This window comes from Leucoraja erinacea, chromosome 40 (genome assembly GCF_028641065.1).
Source record: "Leucoraja erinacea ecotype New England chromosome 40, Leri_hhj_1, whole genome shotgun sequence".
Lineage (NCBI taxonomy): Eukaryota > Metazoa > Chordata > Chondrichthyes > Rajiformes > Rajidae > Leucoraja > Leucoraja erinaceus.
This window is the reverse complement of record NC_073416.1, coordinates 373,671-396,689: the sequence shown is the minus strand read 5'-3', so window position 1 is coordinate 396,689 and position 23,019 is coordinate 373,671. Positions and strand designations below refer to the sequence as shown.

Here is a 23,019-nt window from a genome sequence, read left to right as displayed (position 1 = left end):
TCTACGCTAAAAATCTTCCATTCTGAAATCCGAAAATGTCCGAAATCCGACAAGTGTCTGGTCCCAAGGCTTTCGGATAAAAGGTTGTGCACCTGTAGCTAGATGCTCTGAAACTCCACGGGGATTTAAAATCCATGCGAGGAAAAGACAAGGAGGACATTCTTGCCTTGCGTTGCTTGTGCTAAGATATAGCCATGTTTGTGCATTCAACACCATTTCTAAAATGCCTCAGTGTTAAGACACAGTCTTTGAAACATCATGCACTTAGTATAAGCAACACAGGCAAATTTCTGCCAATGCCTCTGCCACAGAAAGCTGCTGGCATTTTACTCCAGCAATAACAGGTGGCATAGGTTACTTTGGAGTTAGCACAGAAGGCCAATTCTACAGTAACATCAGAATAAAAGTCTTAAATTAATCAAGACTACAGGCACAGTAAAAAAATACTTCATAACACTGACGTGGAAAGGCATTCAATGTTCAAGGCGTTCCAACTCTGACTGGATGGACAAAACTTCTCTTTGAGTTTCCTCTATCCTATTGAAAGATGCTCTCTTCCCACCCGACCTCCTGCAATGATTAGAGAGGTGGCATGTTCAATGTGTTGCAGGGGCACTTTCACTTGTTGAGACAGCGGGCAGGTTCCGTGGATTGGTTCCAAGTTGACTCCCCCGGGCCGTGTCGAGACGGAGCGCGATGTCCTTGCCCCGCCCCCTCCGCGGTTTTCTCCACCGCGCCGTGCGTCGTGGATAAGAAGATACGCGCTCAGGAATTTCCTTGTTCCAGAGTGGCATCAGAGCAAGTGGAATGTCCATCCCCAGATGCTCGTCAAAGGAACATTCTTATGACTGGAACACTGGTTTTGTTTGTAACTTCAATTCCTCCCCTCCCCCTCCCCCCCCCGCCCCCCTCCCCCCCACCCCCCCCCACCCCTCCAATCTCACCCAATCCCACCCAAGTCCTTTCTTCAGAGGTGTTTCCATGCGTGCCGCATCACCGCGTCTGCGCGCCAGTACGGTCGGTTTCCAAGACCTACAGGGCACGAGGCAAATCACAATCAATCAATCACAAACGTACTTTATTAGCCCAGTATGTTTTGCAACATACGAGGAATTTCATTTGCCAAGTCAGTCACGCAAGCAAAAAGCAACAGGACACACAAAACACATGTTAACATAAACATCCACCACAGTGACTCCTCCACATTCCTCACTGTGACGGAAGGCGAAATAAAGTTCTCTTCCCTTAGCTCTCCCATGGTCGGGGGGGGGGGCGAGCACTCCATTGACGGGACGAGTAAATGGCTTTGGGACCAGTGCCTTCATTGTGTTGGTCAAACAGCAACAGGCAGCGAGCAATGAAGCAAGGTGATGGGATTGGAGGGGGAGCAGGGGCTGAAACAGGAAGATTCTCAAATGGACCAGCAATGAGCATTAGAAACAACACCAACGCCGCAATGGAGAGAACAAAAATGGTATAAACCTGTTGCAATTGGAGTCTGTAAACGGCAGAAACATTAACAGTTGGACTCATCACATAACGTCGTTTCACAGAAGAACCGAGAGCCTCGTTTGGCAGTCCGGGCTGTGAAGGGCACACTCTTCAGCACTGCAGGAGGAGGATCGTGTGAGAGAGGGGGAAGGGAGGAAGGGCGAGAGGAGGGGGGAGAGGGAAGGAAGCAAAAGGGTCGGGGGAAGGGGCAAGAAAGAGAAACCACATCAAATCATAGCAATAGCAAGAGCCTTAATATCCTCACAATGCATTAAAAAACAAAACACACGTTGGAAAGTGCAACCTTTGAAAGACCTCCTCTTGCTGGCTCGGTGCTGGATCATTAGCCAACATGCGAGACTGGGACAAACGCACAGAAAATGCAGCGTCTTGCGCAGAGACACTAGGCTGCACCACCGCAGAGCTGAATCTAGCACCATACAGCTCGGACTCTCCTCTAATCCTACTTCCAGATTCATACTGCTTCGTGTTGGTCGGCTATTGATGGGAGGATACATAAGCATAGGGATATTAAATGGCCAGTCGCTCCATGAAGCTTATGTCCATCAAGGTTCGATTTAAACCAGCATCTGCAGTTCCTTCCTACACGTTGTAAAAGGGGGCTGGGGGTGCCTTTCATAGCCCCCCTCATTTAATGACAGCCGAGGAGATCGTTGAGGCAGGGACTATCGCTATGTTGAAGACAGGAACGGATAGGATATGACAAGCGCGGGCAGGTGGGTCTAGTGTAGCTGGGACATGTTGGTCGGCATGGGCAAGTTGGGCTGAAGGGTCTGTTTCCACACTGTATCACTCTATGACTGAGCTCCCAACAAAAAATGGATTGCAAACACCACAGCAAGAAATGCTTGGCCACACAATCAAACAGTTACAAGGCGATTAGTTCTAGCGGAACAAGGGAAGCCGCCTGCACTCAAACAATGCTGTTAGTCTTGGCATGCAATTGTTGCAACCAAGTCAAGTTTACAGCAAGAAAATGAAGGTCGGTGGTGCTGACATCCAGTGCAGGGATGCTTGCCAAATAAAACCTCACTGGAAGCGAATCAAATGTACACAAGCCCATCACTGTGGAAAATCACAAAGTGCTGGAGTAACTCAGTGGGACAGGCAGCATCTCTGGAGAGAAGGAATGGGTAATATTCTGGATCAAGACTGAAAGTTTGAGTTCAGTGTGAAAACGAGTCTGACCCGAAATGTCACCCATTCCCTGTCTCCAGAGATGCTGCCTGTCCCTCTGAGCTTTTTGTGTCTACAAGGGTATCTTCGGTTTAAACCAGCATCTGCAGTTCCTTCCGACAGACTGTGGCAAACCATAAGCCTTGAAACACTGTGTCTCTCCAGTGTCTCCACTGTGTGCTGGGATATAGTCAAGCATTACCTGTGATGATGTCTTCAATGGTCCCGTCTTTGCCTTCATACACGGCCGGGTGTTCTTTCACCTGCCGCTTCCGCAGCTCTGCAATGAGCTCCTGGTGCTGCCGCTTGTTCCTGGGGCAGGGAGACTGCAGGAAACATTGCCACCGTTACTGCACAGCACGGGCCGCGCACGCTGCCCGCGGAAAGTCCGTAAGACGGCACACGGTGGCGCAGCGGTAGAGTTGCTGCCTCACAGCGCCAGAGACCCGGGTTCCATCCTGACTACGGGCGCTGTCTGTACGGAGTTTGTGCGTTTTCCCCCGTGACATGAGAGGAATAGATCGGGTGGATGCACAGAGTCTCTTGCCCAGAGTAGGGGTATTGAGGACCAGAGACATATGGTTTAAGGTGAAGGTGTTGACCGGTTGGGCAAGTTGGGCTGAAGGGCCTGTTTCCACGCTGTATCACTCTATGACTCTGATACTATGACCACGTGGGTTTTCTCCAGGTGCTCTGGTTTACTATCACACTCCAAAGACGTACAGGTTTGCAGGCTACAGAACTAGTCGTTGGTGATCGCTGGTCTGCACAGACTCGGTGGGCCGAAGGGCCTGTTTCCACTGAGTAACTCCAAACTAACAAAACTAAACTCTACCTAATTGGAGACCTTCAGACTATCTTTGATTAGACTTTACTGGATTTTATCTTGGACTAAACGTTATTCCCTTTATCATGTATCTGTACACTGTGGACGGCTCGATTGTTATCATGTACTGACTTTCTGCTGGCAGGTTAGCACGCAACAGAAGCTTTTCACTGTACCTCGGCTCACACGACAATAAACTCAGCTGACCTAAACTAAACTAACAGACAACACAAAAACAAGCTGATAGTGGAGTTGGAAGCCAATTGGAAGGAGTGAAATGCAGAATGTGAAGATTTTACAGGCCTGGAATTTAAAACATGGAATCATTTTAAAGCTTTGAAGAGATTACAAGTTTGTGTCCAAGGCAAATAAATATTACCCAGCTTCACCACAGGCGTAAGTCTACTGAAAAACAACTTGGCGTAAGAAAAATAGACGTTACTGTTCAATATTCAGCGCGGGAAAGTTCATCAAAAACTTGAACTTGCAAGATGGTGCATAAAATAAGACTCCAAAGGTGACTTGCAGCGGTAATTTACAAAATTTTTCAAGTTGCCGTTTACAGGTCATTCAAGTGGGTGGGCATCAGAAGACCTCCTTCATTTTGAAATGAATACCCAACTGGAACAGGTCAATAAGGCAATGAACAACCTCAATTCAGTTCAGTGAAATTATCAGGCACCTTGATTCACCATTTAATTTGCTCTTAAAGACAGCCTGTTAAAAGTGTTACCATGTTGGTGCTTGTGGGAGATTTCTGAGTGCAATTTGACAGCTGCACAATAACTAGTTTAGTTTAGTTTTGTTGAGTCCCGTGGAGAGACATGGTCTCTCCTGTGCCTGAAGCCAATGGCCTGTATTTCCCTACTGCCCCCAGGGCCTGCCAACATCCTGGCTGTACCCTGGGGGATTCTCGTGACCGCTGGGCTCCGCAGGGTGTTGAATGTATCCTCAATAAGGATTGTATCATAATTGTATAATAGTTTATAGTTTATACAATTATGTTACAATACATTACAAATAGTATTATCTAAATGGTGGCCGATTGGGAAAGGGGGAGATGCAGCGAGACCTGGGTGTCATGGTACACCAGTCATTGAAGGTAGGCATGCAGGTGCAGCAGGCAGTAAAGAAAGCAAATGGTATGTTGGCTTTCATTGCAAAAAAGGATTTGAGTATAGAGCAGAGAGGTCTACTGCAGATTTGGTAGGAGGGTCTTGGTGAGAACCAAAGTTGCAGCTCCGGTGAGACACACACCTGACTTGGTATAGAGTGCGCACAGTTTTGGTCTCCAAATGATGGAAATTTTTGCCATAGAGGAGAGTGCAGAAAAGGTTGCACCACTGATTCCTGGGATGTCAGGACTGTCTTAAAGAAAGACTGGATAGACTGGTTTATACTATCTAGAATTTAGGAGATTGAGAGGGGATCTTATAGAAACTTACAAAATTCTTACGGGTTTGGACAGGCTAGATGCAGGAAGATTGTTCCCGATGTTGGGGAAGTCCAGGACAATGGGTCACAGCTTAAGGATAAGGGGGAAATCCTTTAAAACCGAGATGAGAAGAACTTTTTTCACACAGAGAGTGGTGAATCGCTGGAACTCGCTGCCACAGAGTGTAGTTGAGGCCGTTCATGGCTCAAAGGGATGTTGGATGTGGCCCGTGTGGCTAGGGACTCGAGCTTAGTTTGTATTGTAAGGGTGGTGGGTTCTGGCTTGTTTTATCCTTTAAAGAAAACAGAGATCCTGAAGAAGAAGTGCATCCGTTATGTGCTTTACCTCACCTGCTGAGTTTGTTGGCTTCCTGAGAGAGCTCTGGTGCTCCTGTTTTTTGTTTTTTTTTTCCGCCAGCTCGTTTTGCTTCTGGAGGCCGAACGGAGCTCTGGACCAACGGCGCGCGCGGCAGAGCGGTGGTGGAGGAGCGGTGGCGCAGCGGGTAGAGTGTTGCCTCACAGGCCAGTCAGTCCCATACTACGGGTGCTGTACGGAGGGGGGAGGGAAAGAAGTTTAGGGGGCTACTAACTGGTGAGCCGCTTCAGGGTTAAGAGGAACTGTGGCAGATGCTGGAAAATAAAAAAATGCTGGAGAAACTCAGCGGGTGCAGCAGCATCTATGTGAGTATAGGTAAAACCCTTCTTCAGACGTTGGGGCACGTTTCAGGGCCGAAACCCTTCTTCAGACCCGAAATCACTGAAGGAAACTAGGCAACGTTTCGGGACGATTTGACTCGAAATCCTGAAGGAAATATGCATTGGGGCACGAGGGTTTCCGAAACGCCTTTCTCCTGAACTCCTAATTGTGCTACCCCGCTGAGTTTCTAGCATTTTTGTTCGCCATCAATTCCTTTTGATATGAAGCCATTTATGGTGGTGGAATGTTGTTTTATTCTAGTGTAAAACTTTCTGTTGCCTATTTGAATACAGAGGTTTGCGGCCTGAAAAGTACCTTTCAGAGGGCCTGAAACGTTTTTCCTTGGGCGTGTTCGTGTGGTAGCAGACTTTTCAGCAATAAACCCTGAGGTTTCAGATTCTTGACGTGGACACCTTGCTCCTCTCACTTGAGCAGCCCTGCTTCCGCTTCCATTCCCTAGAATGATGATGCTGCACAGAATTAGGGCTTTCATTCCACTTAGGAAAGCGCCGACTTAAAACTTAAAAAAAGACAGGGGATAAACACAGTGATAGAGGGCATTTTAAAAGCCTAGTGTCTTCCTGAGAAGGGATAGGGTCGGACAGACCGTTTGAAGTCACGGTAAACAATTCCTTCGCGGAGCACATCAGCCTCCGTTTCTCACTGTAGAGTCACATCGCAGGAAGATTTCAAGACAAGAGGCACGTTGTCAGAAAAAGACATGACTTGAGGACGCAAAACTGCATTAAACTTGGGGGGCATACTGCCTTGAAGTCGAACAACAGTCTCTAGGGATATAAACAGTGAGGGGTGAACTTCGAGAGCAATCTGCCTCAGAGAGTGGTGCCAGACTGGGAAGATGTGAGTATGAGCTGGGAAGGAAATAGGCAACTTTCCAGTGCCTTGTGGTCCTGGAGGAAATAGGTTCGTTTTTCCTTGCGTCAAACAAACAGTAAGGACATACAGCAGAACTTTGGAAGAGTTATGCTGCCTCTCGGGACCTGGGCCCGCAGAGGGTAGACCGGAGGCCAGAATCATTGGCTAACTGGGAGGGTTATTGGTCCTTGAGCGAAATGTATCTGGGGGGGTCGCCAATGACTAGGATCACTGAATTTCCTGAGTCATCATATGTGCCTGGCGAATTTCCGGCTCTGCGGGCCTAGTGAGCTAGAAGGGTTTCGAGATCCTTGGAGCTAACTGAATGTTGCCTGGAGCATTCCTTTTTATGATCTGTTAGATCTGTTGCGAAGTAGGGCTTTCATATGGGCACCTGAAACGTTGCCTGGACCTTGATAGAGGTTCAGCAACTAAGTTACAGAGAAGAAAGTCGGCCCTGAAACGGTTGGCCTATTTCCTTATAATGTTTCAAGCATTCTTGTCCATAGCCTTCCCCTTTATTCTTTGTCACCTCTTAGGGGGGAATTCAATTCCCTTTACAGCTCAGAGTGCAGAGTTGACGTGGAAAGCTTTTTTCCACTGCGACTCGGGAAGTGCCAAACAACATGACTTGAAAATTAAGGGACTGAAGTTTAGGGTAACATGAGGGGGAACTTCTTTACTCATGCCAAAGGTGGTGGAGGCAGGTGTTTTTTAATGTTAATATAATTGTCTAGTTTTTAGGGTGGGATCTAGAATGGAGGGTTATGGTCTGAGCGCAGGTATATGGCTAAGATTATGTGTTCGGCAGAAGTCACGAGATGGCCTGTTTCACATGCAATTGTTATATGGAGCATATCAGTCTCAGTCAAGTCAACAAGTAGGATTCACAACAACAACGAGATGTGCAAAATGAACACAGTGGCGAAAGGACTTTTCTGCAAAACAGAATCAAACAAACAACTTGCTGTGTCCTACACCTTGAGATCACAACAGTTTTTTACATATTAAATATTGTGGGCGGAAGGAAAAAGGTTCAGTGGAGTTAGTCCCTGGTGAGATAGGAGTTTACAGTCCGAATGGCCTCTGGGAAGAAACTCCTTCTCAACCTCTCCGTTCACACAGCATGGCAACGGAGGCGTTTGCCTGACCGTAGCGGCTGGAACAGTCCGTTGCTGGGGGGGGAAAGGGTCCCCCATGATATTATTGGCTCTGGAGTTGCAAATGTATAGTTCCTGCAGGGGGCAAGTGAAGTTCCCATAGTGCGTTCGGCTGAACGCACTACTCTCTACAGAGCCTTCTTGTCCTTGGCAGAGCAATTCCCAAACCAGATGGTAATATTTCCGGACTAGATGCTTTCCACAGCATCTTGTCTGTACGGAGTTTGCACGTTCTCCCCGTGACCTGCGTGGGTTTTCTCCGGGTGCTCCGGTTTCCTCCCACACTCCAAAGACGTGCGGGTTTGTAGGTTAATCGGCTTTGCATAAATGTAAAGATTGTTCCTAGTGTGTGTAGGATGGTTTTAGTGCACGTGGGGAAGGTGCGGACTCGGTGGGCCGAAGGGCCTGTTTCCGCGCTGAAAGGTCACGGGTCAAGCAACTAGGCGTTAGTGCTAAACGTCAAGAAGCAATGACCCCCCCCCCCCCACCTCTTCTCTGCTGTTTTAAAGATTTTGTTGCAGTCTTGCCATCATTTTCTCACCAGTAATGTTGATTCAAAAACTTGGCCGGGAGTTGTCGGTAGTCAAACATTTTCCCACACATTCCATTTCATCCCAGTCCCTCCCCGCCCTTCAGCGGAGAACCTGGCTGGGATTCTCTGCAAAACCAGGACAGGGACAGCGTGGAACGCCCACTTTGCAATTTGTTTGACATATCCTGTCCCAGGGCGTGATTCCGCCAAACTATTGTTCACTTTGTGCCGTGGCCACTTGGAAGAAAATCACAGCAAACCCCCTTTGGAAATCTGTTTGCAGCTCCGAGCACTTGTGTTGTCAGCTTTCCAAGAACGCCGTGGAGTCCCCAGAAATCGCAGATTCATTTCCAGGACTTGACCACGAGCAAAATCTCCGGAGAAAATCATCAGAACGTCATGAAAAATAGTTCCATTTTTGTTTGAGACATTGGGAATTAGACTAAGTGCTGTCTGGTGTGTCAAATCTAAGTGTCAAATATGATCCAATTGCTTAAGAGGGAACTGCAGATGCTGGAGAATCGAAGGTTACACAAAAAAGCTGGAGAAACTCAGCGGGTGCAGTTTAAGAGGGAACTGCAGATATGCAGATATGTCTGAAGAAGGGTTTCGGCCCGAAACGTTGCCTACTTCCTTCAGGGTTTCGGCCCGAAACGTTGCCCATTTCCTTCGCTCCATAGATGCTGCTGCACCCGCTGAGTTTCTCCAGCTTTTTTGTGTAACCATGATCCAATTGCTGTCTGGAACCTAGCATTGGAAACAGAGGAACAGGAGGAGGCCATTCGGCCCCTTGAGACTGTTCTGTATTCAATAAGGACATGGTCGATCTGCTCCCTAACACATTTATTGCCATTTTGGGACCTTCAGCCATGGAGCAGAAACATGCCTTCCTAGCATTGTCATGGTCTACTTCTTAAAGCTGTCTTGTCTCAGCAGTCCAACAGTCTGAGGGGGGGAGGGAGCTGAACTCCGGTCTGCCCCTTTATGTAATTCACTGACCGGATCCCTCCCACACCAACAATAGTCTGTGGTCATTGCAACCTCCATGCATGGCCCCATCATTAAATGATCTCTAGTTGGCCCAACAACGTCTGCTATCTCTTCAAAGTCAAATGTGGGTCCCTTGAATGCAGACACGGGTGAAATTATTATGGGTAACAAGGAAATGGCAGTAGAGTTGAACAGGTATTTCGGATCTGTCTTCACTAAGGAAGACACTAACAACCTCCCAGATGTACTGGAGGACAGAGGATCTAAGGGGGTAGAGGAACTGGAAGAAATTTTCATTAGGTGAGAAATAGTATTGGGTAGGCTGATGGGACTGAAGGATGATAAATCCCCTGGGCCTGATGGTCTGCTGAACACATGGGGTGAGAAGTTCAGAAGTCAAACTCTGGTTCTGAATGGCCTAATGCTACTCCTTTGACCATAAACCATAACCTCTTTCAATGTATAAATAGCAACCATTGCACTGAAGAAATAAGGCATGGCACATCCTGACTGTTTATATGTTTGGGGCTTAGACTGAACCTGCGCTGAACAGCTTAGAAACATAGAAAATAGGTGGCGGAGTAGGCCATTCGGCCCTTCGAGCCATCACCGCCATTCAATATGATCATGGCTGATCATCCACAATCAGTACTCCCGTTCCTGCTTTCTCCCCATATTCCTTGATTCCGTTAGCCCCAAGAGCTAAATCTAACTCTCTCTTGAAAACATCCAGTGAATTGGCCTCCACTGCCTTCTGTGGAAGAGAATTCCACAGATTCACAACTCTCTGGGTAAAAAGGTTTTTCCTCATCTCATTCCTAAATGGCCTACTCCTTATTCTTAAACTGTGGCCCCTGGTTCTGGACTCCCCCAACATCAGTAACATTTTTCCTGCATCCACCCTGTCCAATCCTCTAAGAATTTTATATAATTCTATAAGATAACCTCTCATCCTTCTAAATTCCAGTGAATATCAGCCCAGTCGATCCATTATTTCATCATACGTCAGTCCCGCCATCCCGGGAACTAACCTGGTGAACCTACGCTGGGCTCCCTCAATAGCAAGAATGTCCTTCCGCAAATTAAGAGACCAAAACTGCACACAATACTCCTGGTGTGGTCTCACCAGGAACCTGTACAATGGCAGAAGGGCCTCCTAAACACAAATGCTTTGGCGATGAAGGCCAACATGCCATTGGCTTTCTTCACTGCCTACTTAGGCTGAGAACTGGAATGCCGAGACCAAAGTTAAAGATGGGAAAGGCGCTCAGCGCCACATTCCACTTGCCTGCGCAGTTTTGGAGTCTCGTTGCAGTTTTTCCAACTTCCCTTCATTTAGTGACAGGAAATCCTTCAGCACCAGGTTATGCTCGTGCTTATTGCTCTCCCGTTTCACCAGTTCCATGTTGTGGCCCATCTCCTTCACGTCCAACAGGACATTTTCCAACGAAACTGTGGGAAAAAATGAAACGGTCAGGAAGCCCATCACAATGGCCATCTCCTTGCTCAGAAAGCCCCCCCACACACACAAGATCGGAGAATCCTTTGAGGAACACAGTCTCTCCCTCCCTCGTACACTTTTGTCAAGCAATTGAATGAGATAATGGACATTTTAGCTTAGTTTAGTTTAGAGATACAGCACGGAAACAGGCCCTTCAGCCCACCGAGTCCGCACCGACCAGCGATCCCCGCACACTAACACTATCCTACACACACACTAGGGACAATTTACATTTACACCAAGCCAATTAACCTACAAACCCGCACGTCTTTGGAGTGTGGGAGGAAACCGAAGATCTCGCAGAAAACCCACGCAGGTCACGGGGAGAACGTACACACTCTGTACAGACAGCGCCCGTAGTCGGGATCGAACCTGGGTCTCTGGCGCCGTGAGGCAGCGACTCTACCGCTGCGCCACCGTGCCACCACACAATCTCTCCCTCACTGTTGTACAGGTTGTGTCAAAGAGATTGAATGAGATACTGGATGCATTCCCCACCCATTGACTATACAACATTTAGAAAACATCTGGGCAGGTACATGAATGGGAAAAGTTTGGAGGAATATGGACCAAAAGCAGGCAAATGGGACTAGCTTAGATGGGGCATCTTGGATGGTATGGACGAGTTGGGCTGAAGGGCCTGTTTCCATGCTGTATGATTCTATGATTATGAGACTATTTCTTCCTTTCAGAATTGTCTGGATTCAAGGTGAGACCGTCTGGAGTTGGTCACGTGCCACTCCATCAGCTCCTACATAGTCACAGAGTGATACAGCATGGAAACAGGCCCTTCGGCCCTACTTGCCCACACCGGCCAACATGTCCCATCTACACTAGTCCCACCTGCCCGCATTTGGCTGATTTCCCTCCAAACCCGTCCTATCCTTGAACCTGTCTAATTGTTTCTTAAACGTTGGGCTAGTTCCAGCCTCAACTACCTCCTCCGGCAAACATCTCATCTCATACATTCGGTCTTGTTTTTGATATGTTGTTGTTTTGTGATTGTCCACCATGAATAGAGGAAGTTTGGCTAGATGCGACATCCTGTTTACTAGCCTCACTGCACAGCAACATGGAGAGAAGCCTATGAACAGCCAACTGACAATGGGTTTGGGAGGACAGAAGAACAGGGCCCCATGATGGAGCAGTAATGAGAGCAGGCACTGGCTGCTTGGTTTAGTTTAGTTTAGAGATACAGCACGGAAACAGGCCCTTCGGCCCACCCAGTCCACACCGACCAGCGATCCCTGTACACTAACACTATCCCACACACTAGGGACAATTTACATTCTTTACCGAAGCCAATTAGCCTACAAGCCTGTACGTCTTTGGAATGGGGGAGGAAACCGGAGTACCCGGAGAAAACCCACGCATGTCACGGGGAGAACGTGCAAACTCCACACAGAGATCAGGATTCAACCTTGGTCACTGGACTTGAGAGGCAGTGGTTCGACCAGCTGCACCACTGATTTGTCATTGCAATTATTGGCATAGTTAATGGGATATTGGTCTATGTGAAGTTTTGGGAATGTTGTGAAACGGGTGTGTTACACTGCGGTCATGGCTTTCTACAGTGCAAGATGTGGATGTTATACTGTATATCAAGGCATTGGAGAAGTTATCCATTGGGTTTATCTGTAGACAGGATATATAGAGCAAAGTAGTTATGTATAGTTTATCTGTAGGTTGAAGATGCAAAGATTAGAACATGAGTAGACTTAATAATGTTTAGTTCCTGAGTGTGAAGAGATGTGCTTTATAAGTACAGGTCCACCAGGGATTTTCCGGAATCTGCTGGTCCAGCACCTCCTTTAATCCGGACAAAATTCCGAGAGCGCACTTGAAATTCCCCCGGAAGTCCCCCCCGGATGGGACGGCCAATCTCCACCTCATCGGGACTTCAGAGGCCGATCAAAGGGTCCAATCTGCCCCTCCCCCCCCACGCGGCTGGGGCTCTGGAACTCCGGCAGGTCCGTTCCCGCGGCCAACATCCGAGGCCGGCTTTGCGGGCCGGTACCTCGGCCCCTCGGCAGCCTAGGTGGAACATTCCGGTGCTGTTGGGCTCCTCTCGGAGGCCGTGACCTCTGTTGGTCCGGCAACACGGATAATCCGGAAAGACTCCGGAACCATGGGGGCCGGAATATCAGTGGAGGGGCTGTAATTTTATCCATAATTGTATATTGTACATAAATGGTTAATTGACAGAATAAGATGTGGGTGATTATTTTCTGTTTGTTCCCTTGTTATGGCAGCAGTGTTTATTGATGTGTACAATGTAGACTGACTTGTGATAAATTGCTGCATCTGTTGCTGCTATTAGTTCAATGTTGATCCTCATCAGTAAAGGATGTCTATCCTGTTTACCTGCCTTGCTGAAAGGCAATATAACGAAGGGACCTACAGAATGGCGGTACGGTGGTGCAGCGGTAACGTCGCTGCATTACAGCGAATGCAGACCCTGGTTTTCGATCCCGGCTACGGGTGCTGTCTGTACGGAGTTTGCACGTTCTCCCCGTGACCTACGTGGGTTTTCTCCAAAATCATCGGTTTCCTCCCGCACTCTAAAGATGTACAGGTTTGTACGTTAATCGGCTTGGTGTAAGTGTAAATTGCCCTTAGTGTGTAGTGTGCATTAGTGTCAGTGTGCGGTGATCACTGGTCGGTGTGGACTCGGTGGGCCAAAGGGCCACTCTGTATCTCTAAACTAAACTAAACTAAACTACAGAAGTTAAACTCTGCCAATCTGATTCCTGGGATGTCAGGACTGTCTTATGAAGAAAGACTGGATAGACTTGGTTTATACTCTCTAGAGTTTAGGAGATTGAGAGGGGATCTTATAGAAACTCACAAAATTCTTAAGGGGTTGGACAGGCTAGATGCAGGAAGATTGTTCCCGATGTTGGGGAAGTCCAGGACAAGGGGTCACAGCTTAAGGATAAGGGGGAAATCCTTTAAAACCGAGATGAGGAGAACTTTTTCCACACAGAGAGTGGTGAATCTCTGGAACTCTCTGCCACAGAGGGTAGTTGAGGCCACAGTTCATTGGCTATATTTAAGAGGGAGTTAGATGTGGCCCTTGTGGCCAAGGGGATCAGAGGGTATGGAGAGAAGGCAGGTACGGGATACTGAGTTGGATGATCAGCCATGATCATATTGAATGGCGGTGCAGGCTCGAAGGGCCGAATGGCCTACTCCTGCACCTAATTTCTATGTTTCTATGTTTCTAATCTCTTGTTGACAGCAGGCAGCTGGAGCAGAAAGTTGGCACCGACCTGCTGCGGCTTTCTCGATGTAATGCAGCTCGTTCCAGAAGGTGGCGATGTTGCAGTACTTCCTCTTCACGACGATCGCAATGTAGTGCAGCAGGGTCAGCTTCCGATCCGTCGATTTGGTGTCTGAGAGCTGCACGCACAAACAAAACACATTTCAGAATCAACAGAAAAATCACGTTGCTTTCTATTTCTCTTCACCAGTTGTCTTTCGCAAACTAGATTCCTTATGGGGTGTCAAATTGAGAAGCAGCAGCTCTTCAGCTTGTTCAGCTCAGTTCAGTTTATTGTCACGTGTACCGAGGTACAGTGAAAAGCTTCTGTTGCGTGCTAACCAGTCAGCGGAAAGACAATACATGATTACAATCGAGCCGTCCACAGGATAAAGGAATAAGGGAGGATATCCAGAACAAGATTCAGATTCAGATTCAGATTCAGATTCAATTTTAATTGTCATTGTCAGTGTACAGTACAGAGACAACGAAATGCATTTAGCATCTCCCTGGAAGAGCGACATAGCAAACGGTTTGAATAAATAATAATAAGTGTCCGGGGGCGGGGGGTGGGGTGGTGATTGGCAGTCACCGAGTCACTGACGTTGTTGAGTAGAGTGACAGCCGCCGGAAAGAAGCTGTTCCTCGACCTGCTGGTTCGGCAACGGAGAGACCTGTAGCGCCTCCCGGATGGTAGGAGGGTAAACAGTCCATGGTTGGGGTGAGAGCAGTCCTTGGCGATGCTGAGCGCCCTCCGCAGACAGCGCTTGCTTTGGACAGACTCAATGGAGGGGAGCGAGGAACCGGTGATGCGTTGGGCAATTTTCACCACCCTCCGCAATGCCTTCCGGTCGGAGACAGAGCAGTTGCCATACCATACTGTGATGCAGTTGGTAAGGATGCTCTCGATGGTGCAGCGGTAGAAGTTCACCAGGATCTGAGGAGACAGGTGGACCTTCTTCAGTCTCCTCAGTCTCAGTCTGGGGTCACAGTTTAAGGATAAAGGGGAAATTTTTTAGGACCGAGATGAGCATGCTGGCTGAGTGGGTGGTGGAGGTTGTGACTCTCACAACATGCAAGTGGTATCTGGACCAGCACCTGAATTGCCAAAGCAGAGAAGCTACGAGCAAAGTTCTGGTGAATGGGATTAGTGCAGAGGGGTCCATAGTGGTTAGTGTGGACACATTGAGCTGGAGGGTCCGTGTCTGAGCTGCATGTAGACACATTCCCAAGTCATAAAGAGCAGTGCGAACTTGTCCTTTGACTGTTCCAAGTCTGTGGGCTGAAGACCAACAGTAGGCTTGTGGCTCTGCACCCAGTTAAACTCCTCTGAAAGAAACTGTTCTTGGATTCTAGCGATTGCCAACCAAAGATGACACACTGCCAGCTGGCAAACCCAGATTTGTTTCAAGTAGTTCGCTGTTCTCATCTTGGAGGGGGGGGGAAAGGCACTTTTGCAAACTATCTTACACAGAAACAAAGTTTCTTGGTGGAACCAAAATAAAGTTGTGCCTGCTGAAAGTGTGGAAGAAATAGAAAGCAAACATGTGTGTAGGAAGGAACTGCAGAACGTACAGACGGCACCCTGAAGAAGGGTTTCGGCCCGAAACGCTGCCTATTTCCTTCGCTCCATAGACGCTGCTGCACCCGCTGAGTTTCTCCAGCATTTTTGTCTACCAAGGAACTGCAGATGCTGGTTTGCACTGAAGATAGACACAGAAAGCTGGAGTAACTCAGCGGGACAGGCAGCGTCTCTGGAGAGAAGGAATGGGTGACGTGTCGGGTCGACATATCTCGATCCGAAACGCCACCCATTCCTTTTCTCCAGAGATGCTGCCTGTCCCGCTGAGTTACTCCAACATTTTGTGTCTATCATCAGAAAGTTCCTTGTGTGAAGAAGGGTCTTGACCCGAAATGCCACCTATTCCTTCTCTCCAGAGATACTGCCTGTCCCGCTGAGTTACTCCAGCACTTTTTGCCTATCTTCTTTACCTATACAACTTGCCATACTCCACCAGCAAGCTTGAAAAACCATCCGACTGCCCGACCCTAGGCTGTCCTAGACAGAGCGCAGCTCAACCTAAAGCTAACTTCATATTCCGGGCTTTGTGACATATCCCGCTTTCCCACTCACCGACAAGGAAAAACTATTGAACTGAGGTCTTGGAGCTTTCAATGAATGGCTCCACACCTGGAACCTGGTCATTTTGTCTCTCTGTCCACGGATGCTACCAAACCTTCCAGCATTTTCCGTCTTTGTTTCAGATTTCCAGCATCTGGGTTATTTTTGTTATAAACGTTCGTCGGAGGTGGTGGGGTGATGAGGGGGGGAAGGATCTCACCTTTTCACTCCCCACTCTGTGGAAGATGTGACCCTCCACATTCCCCCAGCTCTACTTGCATAATCAAGCCAAAGATGTACGGGCAGAGGGGCGCTGTCGAGAACGATGGGGACGTGCGTTGACAGGCGGTAGATAGGACAGTGCGGTGAACTTCTGTAACATTGTCCGCCCCATCATGCCTACTGTCAGGGCGAGGTGTGCTATAGGCTTTTACACGGTTGTCAGCAGAGCAAAGCATTTTACAGCGCCTCGGAACATATAACAAGAAAATATAAAAGGTACACAAAAATGCTGGAGAAACTCAGCGGGTGCAGCAGCATCTATGGAGCGAAGGAAATAGGCGACGTTTCGGGCCGAAACCCTTCTTCAGACTGATGGGGGGTGGAGGGGGGAAGAAGGAAGGAAAAGGGGAGGAGGAGGAGCCCGAGGGCCGGGCGGATAGGAGGGTGGGAGGAGACAGCTTGAGGGTTAAGGAAGGGGAGGAGACAGCAAAATTGGGAGAATTCAACGTTCATGCCATCAGGACGCAAGCAACCCAGGCGGAATATGAGGTGCTGTTCCTCCAAATTTCCACTGTTGCTCACTCTGACAATGGAGGAGACCCGGGACAGAGAGGTTGGATTGGGAATGGGAGGGGGAGTTGAAGTGCTGAGCCACCGGGAGATCAGGTTGGTTATTGCGGAGGTGTTCGGCGAAACGATCGCCCAACCTCCGCTTAGTCTCCCCGATGTAGATCAGCTGACACCTAGAGCAGTGGATGCAGTAGATGAGGTTGGAGGAGATGCAGGTGAACCTTTGTCGCACCTGGAACGACTGCTTGGGTCCTTGAATGGAGTCGAGGGGGGAGGTGAAGGGACAAGTGTTGCATTTCTTGCGGTTGCAACGGAAAGTGCCCGGGGAGGGGGTGGTGCGGGAGGGAAGGGAAGAAAATATCGCTGACTCATTGAATTGGAATCAATGGTCACGTTTTGAAGGTGTTTGCGGTCGGCCCCGTGACCTGGAGCGGTGAATGGAAAGGAGTTGGGGCTGAAGTTAGAAGAAAAGGTCAGGCAAGCAGTTTGCTTCTGAAAACGAGAGCCGTGCCAGCTGATGCCTGCGCTATGCCCACTCGCTCACGGACAGAGCCACTGCCAGCATTGCCCCCTCTGGTACAGTTTCCACCACACGCTGGGAGATTGGCAGAGGCTCAGAGGGTCTCTGAACACTCCAGCGCATGAAATAAACAGTTGGGGAGCACATCCTGTTTCAGTCGGGAATGATCCAAACACAAATGAATGGAATGTGATTTTGATTAACTGAGCTGCTATATTTAGACCACGTTGTGTGTTTGTCCTGAAGGGGGAGGGGAAACCACGCAATGACAAGTCTGCCTTCATGTCTGCAGTTGCTGGATGTGTGACCCAGTCCAGCTGCACAAATGGCCCCTCTCTCCATCTCTCTCCTCTCCTTCTCTCTCTCCCTCTCCCTCTCTCTCTCTCCCTCTCCCTCCTCTCTCCTTCCTCTCTCCTCTCCTTCTCTCTCTCTCTCTCCCTCTCACCATCCTTCTCTCTCCCTCTCCCTCGCTCTCTGTCCTCTCTGCCACAGACTTCTACACAGACTGGTCCCTGGAAACACCTCAGAAAAGCCCCACATTACCAGGGGCGGCACGGTGGCTCAGCGGTAGAATTTGCCGCCTCACAGCGCCAGAGACCCGAGTTCCATCCTGACCACGGGTGCTGTCTGTACGGAGTTTGCACGTTCTCCCCGTGACCTGCGTGGGTTTTCTCCGGGCGCTCCGGTTCTCTCCCACATTCCAAAGACGTGCGGGTTTGTAGGTTCATTGGTGTCGGTATAAATTGTAAATTGTCCCCAGTGTGTGTAGGATAGTTTAGTGTGATCGCTGGTTGGAACGGACTCGGTGGGCCGAAGGGCCTGTTTCCGTGCTGTATCTCTAAACTAAACTAGAACTAGGCCTGGGTATAGCCGGTGCCAGGTTCTCTACTTGCACTAGGCCAAACCCTCAGCAGGAGCTTTCGCTGAAGGAGCTCGTCCGCTAACTCCAATGGCTTGCTCCCTGGACCCTAAGCAGAAAGGCTTCCCATTGCCCCATACCTCTGCGTTTGCCATAGGGACATAGAAACATAGAAAATAGGTGTAAGAGGAGGCCATTCGGCCCTTTGAGCCTGCACCGCCATTCAATGTGATCATGACTGATCATCCACAATCAGTACCCCGTTCCTGCCTTCTCCCCATATCCCTTGATTCCGCTAGTCCCAAGAGCTCCATCTAACTCTCTTTTGTGAATTGGCCTCCACTGCCCTCTGTGGCAGAGAATTCCACAAATTCACAACTCTCTGGGTGAAAAATTTGTTTCTCACCTCAGTTTTAAATGGCCTCCCCTTATTCTTAAACAGTGTGTGGCCCCTGGTTCTGGACTCCCCCAACATTGGGAACATTTTCCCTGCATCTAGCCTGTCCAGTCCTTATATAATTGTATATGTTTTTATAAGATATCCTCTCATCCTTCTAAATTCCAGTGAATACAAGCCCAGTCGTTCCAATCTTTCCTCATACAACAGTCCCACCATCCTGGGAATTAACCTGGTGAACCTATGCTGGGCTCCCTCAATAGCAAGAATGTCCTTCCTCAAATTAGGGGACCAAAACTGTACACAATACTCCAGGTGTGGTCTCACCAGGGCCCTGTACAACTGCAGAAGGGCCTCTTTGCTCCTATAACTCAACTCCTCTCGTTATGAAGGCCAACATGTCATTCCCACACTGACCTTTCTGTCCTGGGCCTCCTCCACTGTCAGAGTGAGGCCACACGCAAGTTGGAGAAACAGCGCCTCATATTTCACTTGGACAGCTTACACCCCAGCGGTGTGAACATTGACTTCTCTAACTTCAAGTAGCCCTTGAATTCCCCCTCTCTCCATCCCTCCCACACCCTAGTGGTCCTACTAGTTCCACTGTTCGTATCCCTTCATTATCACCTCTTCCACAACGGACCATTGTGGGCTCCACCTTTTTTGGTCATCAGTGCCGGCTCTGATTTGTCCTGTGCCTTTACATACCTCTAGTTCCACACCACCCCCCCCCCCCCCCCCCGACTCTCAGTCTGAGGAAAGGTCTCGCCCCGAAACGTCACCCATTCCTTTCTCCAGAGATGCTGCCCGTTTGTGTCAGTCTTTAGAATCACAAGAACTTTGGTTTGGACCTTTGCTTAAACTCAGCGGGACAGGCAGCATCTTCTAGAGAAAGGCATGCTTTGACGCCCATGAAGGGCAAACCCTCTCGTCACCCGTTCCCGTAGAGGGTTGCAGAGAGAGGTTCACCACACATTGCTGATTGCAGCAGTCTTATGAACACATCATAGACTTGGTTTATACTCTCTAGAATTTAGAAGATTGAATAGGGATACATACCAACTTACAAAATCTTAAGGGGTTGGAAGGCTAGATGCAGGAAGATTGTTCCTGCTGTTCAGGGAAGTCCCAGACAAGGGGGTCACAGCTTAAGGATAAGGGGGAAATCCGTTTTAAAACCGAGATGAGAAGAACTTTTTTCACACAGAGAGTGGTGAATCTCTGGAACTCTCTGCCACAGAGGGTAGTTGAGGCCAGTTCATTGGCTATGTTTAAGAGGGAGTTAGATGTGGCCCTTATGGCCAAGGGGATCAGAGGGTATGGAGAGAAGGCAGGTACGGGATACTGAGTTGGATGATCAGCCATGATCATATTGAATGGCGGTGCAGGCACGAAGGGCCGAATGGCCTGCTCCTGGACCTAATTTCTATGTTTCTATGTCTATGTTTCCAGAGATGCTGCCCGTCCCGCTGAGTTACTCCAGCATTTTGCGTCTACCTTTGACTTAAACCAGGGCCTGCAGTTCCTTCCTACAGGCTGCTTTGACAGCCCATCGGATTAGCAAACTACTCTCCAGAATTGTTCACTGCATTGATGAAGAGGTCCCACACACTGCAGATTGCAGCAGCTTTTAAACACATCATCAGTAACAAAAATGCAGCAGAGAAGGTGAGTGGAATAGTTACATACCTGGTGCAAGCTCTGCAGTTTGAAGCCTACACAGCTCCACGTTTGCTAGGTGCCATAGTCACCTAAGGCGCCAGGATAATCCCTGGGAGAGGGGGAAGGGCCCATTATTGGAGGCAACACAGTGGCAGACCTCACTGTCCCGGACGGGAAAGGGCATAGGACAGCAGCATTGACGGAGCGAGTGAGTCACACTGCGCTGTCATCTGAATTTCAATGGAAGATGCTTTATTGCCACAAGTGACGAGTCACAGTGAATTCACATGGTATGCAAATAGCTGCCACATAAAGGGCGCCGACAGTCACAAAGTATCCACGGTATCCGACGGGTCTCCTTTGGTTCTCTCGCCTCCTCCCCCCCACCCCCCATGCTGGGTCCCCCTTCATTCCTTCCCTGGATATGGCTGCCATCTGAGGTGACGGTCAGACTGGGCACAGCCATGCCTATGTGGGGCAGTGGAGGCAGAGGGCACTATCAGTGGGTCAGTGTGGTGCTGGCTGCCAGCTTGGGCCGGGGCACTGTTGGAGCTTTCCCTGGTGCAGTGCCAAGGAACACTACAGTGCTGTACTGTGGGAGGTGCCATCTTTCAGCTAAGGCCCTAGTCAACCCCTGTCTTTTAACCTCCCAGGGTGGAGGCAAAGGAATGGCGGGCACTGTCCCCAAAAGGGCAGAGGGACAGCAGGGACGGCACGAGTGGTCACCTCCAGCGCTGGTAATACTTCATCATCTCCGTTTCAGTTCAGTTTTAGTTTAGTTTATTGTCACGTACACATACAGGCACAGTGCAAAGCTTTTGTTGCGTGCTAACCAGTCAGCGGAAAGACAACACATGATTACAATCTAGTCATTCACAGTGTATAGATACATGATAAGGGAATAACGTTTAAGATAAGGGAATAATGTTTAGGATAAGGGAATAACTTCTCCAAATGCGTTAAGTCTGTGGGAGCGTGCTCAACCAAGGTATGGTTGCCATGGCTACTCCTTTACTACGGCAGTTATCGGCAGCACATGACAAGGCGCTATAGAAATGCAGGTGCCTTTCTTTCTCTGCAGCCGCCTGGCAACCCTGACCATGAGTATACAGCACATCATGGTTGCCCTTTACCAGCTGAGCTACGAGGTCTCTGCAGGCCAGTGCCTGTGAATTAGCATGGGCCTACTTACTCTGGCATTGCAGCCTAGATACCTCAGGCAGTCCTACCCGGTGTGGGCCTAGAATGAAACCACTCACCTCCAACATAGCCTTCAACTTCTGTGAGGTCTTGATAGACATCGAGGCTGCTATTATTGCATTCAATTGCTAAAAGAAAAAGTAGAACAAATAAATCTTACAGCCATCTCCCCGAACAACATGAGATCACATGGTATTGGGGGTAGGGTGTTGACATGGATAGAAAATTGGTTGGCAGACCGGAAGCAAAGAGTAGGAGTGAACGGGTCCTTTTCAGAATGGCAGGCAGTGGCGAGTGGAGTGTCGCAAGGCTCGGTGTTGGGGCCGCAACAGTTTACCATATATCTGGAAGAGGGAATTAGGAGCAACACTAGCAAGTTTGCGGAAGACACAAAGCTGGGTGGCAGCGTGAACTGTGAAGAGGATGTTAGGAGGTTGCAGGGTGACCTGGACAGGTTGAGTGAGTGGGCAGATGCGTGGCAGATGCAGTGTAATATAGATAAATGTGAGGTTATCCACTTTGGCGGCAAAAACAAGGGGGCAGATTATTATCTCAATGGGGTTCGGTTAGGTAAGGGGGAGGTACAGCGAGACCTAGGCGTCCTTGTACATCAGTCACTGAAAGTTGGCGTGCAGGTACAGCAGGCAGTGAAGAAAGCTAATGGAATGTTGGCCTTCATAACAAGAGGATTTCAGTATAGGAGTAAAGAGGTTCTTCTGCACTTGTATAGGGCTCTGGTGAGACCACATCTGGAGTATTGTGTACAGTTTTGGTCTCCTAATTTGAGGAAGGACATCCTTGTGATTGAGGCAGTGCAGCGTAGGTTCACGAGGTTGATCCCTGGGATGGCGGGACTGTCATATGAGGAAAGATTGAAAAGACTAGGCTTGTATTCACTGGAGTTTAGAAGGATGAGGGGGATCTTATAGAAACATATAGAAAATTATAAAATTATAAAAGGACTGGACAAGCTAGATGCAGGAAAAATGTTCCCAATGTTGGGCGAGTCCAGAACCAGGGGCCACAGTCTTAGAATAAAGGGTAGGTAATTTATGCAGATGCTGCCTGATCCGCTGAGTTACTCCAGCACTCTGTGAAATGTCACCTATCCATGTTCTCCACAGATGCTGCCTGACCCGCTGAGTTACTCCAGCACTCTGTGAAACGTCACCTATCCATGTTCTCCACAGATGCTGCCTGACCCGCTGAGTTACTCCAGCACTCTGTGTCCATTTCTGTAGTCGAGTCACATTTGTGCAACATTCTTCAACATTATTCAACAAAGGCCACAGCCTAACGCATCTAACGCATATCACATAAGGCATTACAGCAGCAGTGAAACTGCGATCTCCATGTTCTCCACAATGCAGGCAACCCACTAGATGGCTCTGCATTTATGTTAGTGAAATGCTGTCATGACTCCAAATAGTTTGGTTTAGGCAAGTTGAGCGGGCCGAAACATACCTTACGGGTTTCGGCCCGAAACGTGGAAATATTTCCT

The 23,019-nt window shown here is 48.8% G+C and overlaps 1 protein-coding gene across 1 annotated transcript in view; it reads right to left on the bottom strand.

Moving 5' to 3' along the window:
* Window positions 1-932: 932 nt before the first annotated feature.
* LOC129714642 (formin-like protein 3) overlaps window positions 933-23,019 on the bottom strand; it is a 118,097-nt gene continuing 96,010 nt past the window's right edge. The window contains 8 exon segments of the mRNA XM_055664361.1: window positions 933-1,032; window positions 1,483-1,608; window positions 2,891-3,032; window positions 10,492-10,655; window positions 13,977-14,106; window positions 20,346-20,374; window positions 20,377-20,427; window positions 21,574-21,646. Of these exon segments, the coding sequence (XP_055520336.1) occupies window positions 1,517-1,608; window positions 2,891-3,032; window positions 10,492-10,655; window positions 13,977-14,106; window positions 20,346-20,374; window positions 20,377-20,427; window positions 21,574-21,646 (681 nt within the window). The 3' untranslated portion in view covers window positions 933-1,032; window positions 1,483-1,516.